The sequence below is a fragment of the Orycteropus afer genome, unplaced genomic scaffold (genome assembly GCF_000298275.1).
Source record: "Orycteropus afer afer isolate SDZICR_OR568_19922 unplaced genomic scaffold, OryAfe1.0 scaffold00015, whole genome shotgun sequence".
NCBI classification, from domain to species: domain Eukaryota; kingdom Metazoa; phylum Chordata; class Mammalia; order Tubulidentata; family Orycteropodidae; genus Orycteropus; species Orycteropus afer.
Genome location: NW_006921602.1, coordinates 12563876 through 12573571, shown reverse-complemented (window position 1 = coordinate 12573571; position 9696 = coordinate 12563876). Strand labels below are relative to the sequence as shown.

Genomic DNA, 9696 nt, shown 5'->3' with positions numbered 1-9696 from the left:
TGTAAATTTTGGTCAAGGACATGAGACAAAGTATATGTGAACTGCTGTGTGAAAAGTGAATTTGCTCTGTAAATCTTCACCCAAATCCTAATAATAATAATAAAAAAAAACCACCCCAAGCACTGGACAGTCAGTCCCCTGGCATCCCTGTTCATCTGTACCCATGCCCTCATTATACTGAACTGTCATTATCTGTCAGTCTCTCTCCCTAACTAGTGTCTTTGCATTCACAACACCTCATGTAAGAAAGACATTCAATAGACATTTGATGAATAAAAGATGAAACGAAACAAAACATTTAGAATATCAACATGCCATAGAATATTCTCTATCACATAAACAGTAAAGGAAGCTTTGGCATTTGCAAAAGATCTGTCTGGAGCCCTTTGCAAATTTTCAATTTTACAATCCCCTTCTAAAATGCACAGAAGCCAGTCTTGCCCTTGCCTTTTGTACTTCCAGAGCCTTCTAGCCCTACCGGGTCATGTGAGGCTGTGACTTCAGATAGATCTCAAGGCTGACAAGGCTGCAGGCAAACAAGAACACTCCTATGTGGCAGGTGGTACTGGTTAATTAACACCAACCTTCTTTGAAAATGTGGCTATGAGAGCCCTAAAAACGTCAGCCTTTGACCTAGGCCTCCCACTTCTTAATGAACTAACTCAAAAGAAAAGAGGAAAATTATAAGAAGAACGTTGTTTTATGGCAGTAAAACCTGTAATAGTGAAAAGTCAGAAAACAAAAACCAAATGTTTGACAACAGGGAAAAATATTGGTAGGCAATTCAATGAAACATGATCATGTCAGTTAAAAGAAGAGAAAGTGGCTTATGTTTCAGTGTTTGTTTTAGGGAAAAAGTAGAGCAGGAAATCATATAAGTACAATACAAATAAAGACTGAAAGCGACCACATAAAAACATAAAGAGCTGTGTTTGGGTGGTAGAATTATGAATGTAATTTCTTTTCATTTGCTATTAAAAAAAAAAACCCACCAAACTCACTGCCACTGAGTCAACCCTGACTCATAGGGACCCCTCCTTGGGTTTCCAAGGCATTATTTCTAGGGAAGTAGATTGCCCAACCTTCCTTCCGAGGAGTGGCTGATGGGTTTGAACCGCCAGCCTTCTGGTTAGCAGTCAAATGCCTTAGGCACTATGCTACCAGAGCTCCCTCATTTGCTATATTTACTTTTAAATAAGTGGCCTGGGCTTCCCTGCAAAGCTGGACTTGTCACTATCTGCTAGGAAATGGCATACCACCTGCTACAGCCTTAGTCTTGGAGTATGCCACACCTAGGGGACCCCACTAGGCTCTGTCATTCATGTGCACCAATTGAGAGGTCTTGGGAGAAACGTGAAGGCCATTGGGAGTTAGTCAGTGATGGGGAGAGCAAAGATGATTTCTATGTGTTTAAACACTGAGATGGATAATTTAAGAATTAAATGCAAGAGAGTGCAGATACCCATCTGTTTCTTAAATCTACATCCTGGCAATGCCAGAGCATAATTCTAAAATTAGATGATCTCAAATGCCAGGTGTTCCACTCCATCTGCACACAGGTTAAGGGTGGCTGGCTGGTTCACAGATGAGATGTGAAGCTGAGAGGGGTGAGGTGACTTGTCCAAAGTCACAGAGTCAGAGATTGCTAAGACAAAAGCCACCACTCGTCTGCTAACTGGCAAACGTGCACATGCTTTTGAGGTTTAGAACATTCCCAATACAGTGTCTTGCTATTTGACACAGCCACTGCAGCTTATACCACAACTCAACCCAAACCTGTTGTCTGCTGGGGCCTCACTTCCCTACTCCTTGGAAAGCCCTTCAAAGGAACATCAGGAGGGTCAGCTAACCTCTGGAGTCTTGGTATCACCTATTCAACTAAGGACTGATAAGTCTTCCTCCACTGTTTGGCCAGCATAAGGCCACCTCATTCACATTCTGGCTGTCTGCATAGGCCATGTGGACTTAAGCCTTGGCTCTGCCACTTCTGGGCTATAGGATCTTGCCAGTGACCTGGCCTCTCAGTGTTCTTGTCAGTAAAATGGGGATAATAATTTCTGTATGTACATAGAGTAAAGCATTTTATGTACATAATGAGGAGCTCTGGTGGTGCAGTGGTTAAATGTTCAGCTGTTAACAGAAAACTTGGGGTTGGAATCCATGGGTTGCTCTGCAGGAGAAAGATGTGGCAGTCTGCCTCTGTAAAGATTTACAGCCTGGGAACCCTAAGGGGCAGTTCTATTCTGTCCTAGATGATTGATATGTATCAGAATCCACTCAATGGCAATGGGTTTGGTTTTGCTTTAGTACATAATAACCATTATTATTAAGACATTTCTCCCATCACAGTCTTTGTGAGGAATTAATAAAATGACAAATATGAAGTACCTATTAAATATTTGGCTTATAGTAGATGTTCCTCAAATAAAAGCCGTAACAATAAAGGTGTCAAGCAGCACAAATGCAATAGATTTTCCCCAGGAAAGGGCTTCACAGAGTTGAGGATGTTCGTTCTTCCCCTCCAGATCCTCGGGGGTAGCCTCTTCCCCAGCGCGTGTCCCTACTTCTGCTCCTAGTCAACCTCCCATATGCCTGGAAATTACCCAAACGCCAGCTATTTCTTCCCTTTGATCTCCAGCGTCCAACAAAAGCCAGGCCCTTGCCCTCCCCCTTCAGCAAGCCCACCCCTCCTCTAGCTCAATTTCAGGAGAATGGAGGTAACTGAGGCCACAACTGACTTCTTCTCTGGGCGGACCTTGGGTCTGGTGGGTGTTACCCTCTGGGGCCTGTGGGCGGGTGCCCAACTGTCCCCGCCCACACGTCTGTGCATCCTTACTCACAGCTCAAGGATGAGCACCACGTCGGTACGGTTCTCATAGACGTCGTGCAGCGTGATGATGTTGGGGTGCAGCACCTGCCGCAGGATGCTCACCTCCCGCTCGATCTCCTCCCGACGCACGCCCCGCCTGCTGGCCCGACTCTGCCGCTTCTTGATGAACTTGGCTGCGTACTCGAGTCCAGTGCTCTTCTCCCGGCACTTTTTTACGATGGCGAACTGGCCGCTTTGGAGACACAAAGCCATACAATTAGGGCGTCACTGAGGCTATCAGGGAAGTGATGTGACTGTCAGCCACCAGGGCACCCTAAGTCAGAATCATTGTGTCAGGGCAGGACAAAGCATGCCGCCAACCTGCAACCTGGTACCAATGAGTGATGGAGATGGGGCAGGTAAAGGACTTCTGTTCCTAGGAATCCCTTACGTTTTACTCGGGGTACTCCTACTGTATAGCTGTGAACATTGAGACCCTGAATGTTTATTGGTTTGATCGGGATTACATTGCCTTGTCACTCCAAAACCTCAGCTAGAACCCAAACCTAGTATCCATGAGAAGAAATCACAATGTCCATATGTTTATACTGTGTAAAACCAAAACCAATCCCAATGTCACTGAGTCGATTCTGACTCATAGTGACGCTGAGACAGAGTAGAACTGCTCCACAGGGTTTCCAAGGCTGTAAATCTTTACAGAAGCAGACTGCCACATCCTACTCCTGCAGAGTAGCCTTTGGGTTGGAACTGCCACCTTTTTGGTTAGCAGCTCAATGCTTTAACCACAGCACCACCAGAGCTCTTGTTGTATAAAGAAAAGATTAAGAAAAGGGGGGGAGCAGATTAAAAAATCAGTGTCAAAATACTAACTGCCAACCAGAATTCTGGCGATTCAAACCCACTAGCCACTCCTCGGAAGGAAAAGGGGGCAATCTACTTCTGTGGAGACACCTCCTCAGAAACCCAAGGAGGTGTGGCTATGAGTCAAAATTGACTCGACAGTAGTGAGTGAGTTCTATCTCTATAGATTTGACTATTCTGGACATTTTGCGTAAATGGAATCATACAATATATAGCTTTTGGGACTGGATTCTTTCACTTAACATAATTTCAAGGTTCTTCCATGTTATAGCATGTATCAGTACTTCCCTCATTTTTATGGCTGAATAATACTCCATTGTATGGGATATGCCACATTTTGTTTATCCATTCATCAGTTGATGGATATTTGGGGGGAGCTCTGGTGGCATAGTGCTTAAGGCATTTGACTGCTAACCAGAAGGCTGGTGGTTCAAACCCACCAGTCACTCCTTGGAAGAAAATTGGGCAATCTACTTCCATAGTGATACTGCCTTGGAAACCCAAGGAGAGGTTGCTATGAGTCGGATCCGACTCAACGGCAGTGAGTTTGGTTTTTTTCATTTCCACTTTTTGTTTATTATGAATAACGCTGCTATGAACATTTGTGTACAAGGCACACAAATGTGTATGTGTGAACATATACTTTCATTTCTCTTGAATAGGAGAGGAATTGCTAGATGATATGGTAAGTCTATGTTTAACCTCTGAGGAACTGCCAGACTGATTTCCAAAGAGGAAATTTTACACCACTGACAATGTATAAGAGTTCCAATTTTTCCACATTCTTTCCAAACATTACTTATTATCTGTCTTTTTTCTTTTTTTTTAATCACAGACATCCTACTGGATATAAAATAGTATTTCATTGTGTGCTACATGTTTTCTTGTCACCCACTGCTTGGATTAGAACTCAGAAAGTTTTATGCTTCAGCTTAAAAGCTTAATAAGGGGGTCTCCAGACTCTAAAGCAAAGATGTACTCTCTAAGTGGCTCTGGAGTAAGAGTCACACAGTGAGAGACTGTGGATATTTGCCCCCAACTCAGAAAATAGCATCACATGTGGACCACTCCATTATTAGAATAATCCTCAGTGAGAGAGTCTCTAAAATAAACCTGAGTGACAACAACAACAACAAAAAAATCAAGCCAAGCAAATAAGGGATAAATACACCAACAATAGCATTCTATAGCAACCACCTTAGAAAGTCACTGAACACATCATATTCATGTCTCTTTCCATCCCCTCATCCTTCCATTCATTCACCACTGCCTGAACATCTCTGTGCTAGGGTATGAGCTGGGTAGTAGTGAACAAGGGGAAAGGTACAGAGAGAACTCTGAGGAAAGAGAGGTCTCTAGGCTGGGCAGGGAAGTCTTTGTGGAGCCAAATTTATATTGCATTGTCACTAATTAAAGTTTGAGCTATTTAGGACCCAAATATTGGCTCTGAGCTGTCCACACATTAGGGTCTGACGCAGGTGGAGTGAAGCCAGTTGTCCCAAAGCCAAAGTGAACACATCCAGTGTACTCTCTACCACAGCTAGTCACTTGGAGCCAGTTTGGACCTCAGGGACATCAGGTTCCTTAGTAGGTGCCAGAAAACTCTTGACAAAAGCTTCCAGTTCCAGCTGACCATCAGTCTCAGCATCAGGATGACCTCTATTACCTTGTCTTTAGGTATCTGGGATATCTCATGGGTGTGGCATTTTGCAATTCCTACAGCTTCTTCAGGGGCTCTGGTGGCGTAGTGCCTAAGGCATTTGACTACTAACCAGAAGGTTGGCTGTTCAAACCCACCGGCCACTCTTTGAAAGGAAAACCAGGCAATCTACTTCTGTAAGGATACTGTCTCGGAGAACCCACTGGACAGCAGTGAGTTTGGTTGGTTTGGTTTACAGCCTTTTCATAGCAGCCCTGAGGGCAAATGAGTCTTGCTCTTTCTACTTGACCCTCAGGGAAACCAAAGCTTGAGAATTTTAAGTCATGTGTTTAAGCTTCCAGAGCACATAGGCTGAGATGCAGGGTTTGGTTTAGCACTCAGATTCCATAGCTCCCAGCCCCACATTCTATTGACAATGTCTGGACTTGACTGCTTGGATGAAAGGGGCAGAGTTTTTGTGAAGCCGAGCTAAAAATTTCAGGTCATCTTAACAGAACTTCCACTTTGTCTTCCGAGGGAAAAGGAGATATTTTTCTATTTCACATGCCTGGAAAATTCCTCAAACTCTCAAAAAGCAAATGAGTGCTTGCTTTCCCTGTCTGAGTTTTCTCTTTGTGAGAGCAGCTGTGGCAGTGAGAGGTGACTGGGGGTCAGACTTAATGTGCAAGGTCTTCCTCCTGCCAAAAGAAGGTATTTTGAGAGTGGGTGACTAAGACAAAGCCAAATACCAGGCCACATAGCTCATCTCTCCTCCTTCCCAGGGGAGAGATTCTCTATTCAGTGGGCTTGGGGAAGCCTCCCAAAGGGCCAAGTCAGCTTGCTCATTTTCCCGTTTCCTCAGGCAGTTACTTAGAAGAATAGCAAACACTCTTCCCTAGGGCCAGCCCTCAGGTCACAAGGCTTTGGACATTGAGAGCAGGCTTCAAGGTCAGACTAACCTGGCCTTAGGGACTTATACTGCCACCTTGGGAAAGTCCCTGATTTTCTGAGCATCAGTTTCTTCATCTATAAAATGGGAATCCTGGTTCCTTACTAGGGAATTAATTGTGAAGACCGGAAATATATGTACTATAATATGATGTTGTTGGTGTGTGCCATCAAGTCAATTCCAATTTATAGTAACCCTATATGACAGAGTAAGGAGCTCTGATGGTGTAGCGGGTAAGGCAGTTGGCTGCTAACCAGAAGGTTGGCAGTTCAAACCCACCAGCTGCTCTGCAGGAAGAAGATGAGGCATCTACCTCTGTAAAGATTTACAGCCTTGGAAACCCAAAGGGTGTCACTATGAGTTGAAATTGACTCGATGGCAGTGTTTTTTCTTCTTCTTGTTGTTTTGTTTTTGGTGTATATGACAAAGTAGAACTGCCTCATAGGGTTTCCTAGGCTGTACTCTTTGTTGTTGTTGTTATGTGCCATCAAGTCGGACCAACTCATAGAGACCCCTCCTTGGGTTGCTGAGGCAGTATCACTACAGAAGCAGATTGCCCCATCTTCCTTCTGAGGAGTGGTTGGTGGGTTTGGACCTCCAGCCTTCTGGTTAGCAGTCAAGTGCCTTAGGCACTATGCTACCAGAGTTCCTAGGCTGTACTCTTTGAGAGCATATTGCCAAGTCTTTTCTCCTGTGGAGTCATTGGTTGGTTCAATACACAAGAATTACCTGAGGATATTGTTAAATGTAGATTCTGATTCAGTATTTCTGCAGTAGAAATGCAAATTCTCAGCAGGTGGCCAACCAGAATGAACCAGTTAGAAGCCCTGGTTCAAGCTGCTGACCTTCAGTTGGCAGTCAACTGCTTAACTATTGTGCCAGAAGGGCTCCTATATAATATACTAAACCAAACCAAACTCACTGCCAACAAGTTGACTGGACTCATAGCAACCCCTCCTTGGGTTTCCGAGGCAGTATCTCTAGGGAAGTAGATTGCCCAACCTTCCTTCCGAGGAGTGGCTGGTGGGTTTGAACCTCCAGCCTTCTGGTTAGTAGTCAAATGCCTTGTTGTTGTTGTCATGTGCCATCGAGTTGGACTGACTCATAGCGACCCCTCCTTGGGTTTGTGAGGCAGTATCACTACAGAAGTAGATTGCCCAATAGCTACGATAAATGGTAGCTATTATAACTGTTAAGAGCCATGGTGGTGCAGTGTTTGAAGTGTTTGGCTGCTAACCAAAAAGTCAGAGGTTTCTCCACAGGAGAAAGATGTGGCAGGCTCCTTCCATTAAGGTTTATAACCAAAAAATGAAACTCACTGCCATCAAATTGATTCCGACTCACAGCGACCCCCATTGGGTTTCCGAGGCAGTAAATCTTTGTGGAAGTATATTGCCCAATCTTCCTTCTGTGAAGTGGCTGGTGGGTTTGAACCACCAACCTTCTGGTTAATAGTCAAATGCCTTAGGCACTAAGCCACCAGAGCTCCTTTCCATAAAGGTTTACAGCCTTGGAAACCCCATGGAGTAGTTCTACTCTGTCCTGTAAGGTCTCTATGAGTTGGAATAGACTCAGTGGCAGTGAGTTTGGTTTGCTTTTTTTGAGGAACTTTAAATATTGCCGGTGCCTGGGTCCCACCCCCAGGGATGCTGAGTTCCTGGCCTGGGCTGCAGCCTGGGCATCTGATATTTTAAAGTTCCCAGGATGATTCTGACGTGCAGCCAGGGCTGAGAACCTCTCTTACAACAGCTCTCTGATTATCCCCACTTTACAGAAGAAGAAATGACATGCTGTAAAGCATGGTATTCTCTGTCTTTATCAGTATTACACTCCCCCATTATTCTTTGGTCTGACAATTGAGGGAGGGAAGAAAGGAGAAAGGGGAGAATGAGAAGGAAAGGGGAGGAATTATCTCTTCCACCACCACAGGTTTTCTTTGGGGGTCAGGGATCAAAATGTTACAATGTTGTTGTTGTTGTTGTTACGTGCCTTTGAGTCAGACCTGACTCATAGCGACCCCTCCTTGGGTTTCCGAGGCAGTATCACTACGGAAGTAGGATTGCCCAACCTTCCTTCCGAGGAGTGGCTGGTAGTAACTTGCAAATCAAGACGGATAATTACTTGGGTTTTGGGGATAGCACGAGTAGAAGTTTGCAGTGTGGGTACCCACAGCAGATGCTCAAAAGCTCATCCTGAGGTGGCTCCCCTGTGCCCATCAGAGGGCACTGGCAGACCCATCAGGAGATGAAGGCAGTGATGATCGGTCCTTGTTAGCCCTACAATGCTCAAGCAACCCAGCTAGGCTATGACGGTGAAGAGTGGACAGTGAGGGCTCTTCTAGGTTAGGAGAGAGGCACCCAAGGAATCCTCCAGCGAGAGGGCAGAGGGGAGATATCCAAACTTTATGGAGGTCATTGCCAACACTAACTCAAGAATTACAAGAACTTCTCAGATGTGTGCTCACAGATGAACAATTTTATCATTTTACTGTTCAAAACACTGCTGTACAGATAAAGGCTGGTGGAACCTCCAAGACTATGGCCCAGGTTATCCTTCAGGCCTGGAACTGGACTCACGTTCATGGATTAGGTGTCAGCCAAAGAGCAGAAAGACCTACAAGCAGAACACCTACCCCAGGGAGATGCACTCACCTACCCTAGCAAGATGCACCCCCTAGATCAACCAACCATGAGATATTAAAGGGGCAGCATTCACACAGACAGAAAGCTAGACAGGCAGGAATGCTTAGTTAAGAAGGGTACAGGGAAGGGACAGTCAACAGGGAAGAGATGGGAGGAGAGTTATTTATGGTTGGGATTGTAATCCTGGCGTGAAACCAAATGTGCATGAACTGTTGTGTGTAAAATGAATCTGCTTTGTATATTTTCACCCACATCACAATAAATATTAAAAAAAAAGAATTATGGGAGCGCTAAAATATTTTTACACATAGGCAAACCACGCATATTCCAATTCCCCCTACCCACAGCCACAATCAACATCTAATCCATGGTTAGTGAAGCACTGGTTAGGAGCCCTGACTCCTAGTTCTAGTTCTGTCATAAAACTAAGCTTTTGGGGCTTAGACAAGTAACTGCCTTCTCAGTTCATGTTTTTCTACCTGCCACATGAGCTTTCACCTTTGCTTCCTGTCCAGAACCTCTAAGAAGCCTGAAATAACAGAACAGAAATGAAGAACAGAAATGAAGGCCTTCCCTTCACTCTCAAATCCCCATCTCTGGTCTGAGGCTCTGGAGACTTGGGTTCCGGTCTCTGCTCTGCCACTAACAGACCATGACCCTGGGCAGCCTGTTCAACATCCTGGACCTCAGTTTCCTCTCTTGTCAAATGAGGATAACAATACTTACCCTAACCACCTCAAAGAGTTGTTAGGGAAATCATGAGACAATGTCTAAG

General features: G+C 44.8%; 1 protein-coding gene across 1 annotated transcript in view; it reads right to left on the bottom strand.

The window, feature by feature from the left end:
* The window catches only part of DAPK2 (death associated protein kinase 2), a 170251-nt gene that overhangs the window by 64626 nt on the left and 95929 nt on the right, over positions 1-9696 (bottom strand). The window contains exon 2 of the mRNA XM_042783290.1: positions 2841-3062. Coding sequence (XP_042639224.1) covers positions 2841-3062 — 222 coding nt within the window. The remainder of the gene's footprint in view (positions 1-2840; positions 3063-9696) is intronic.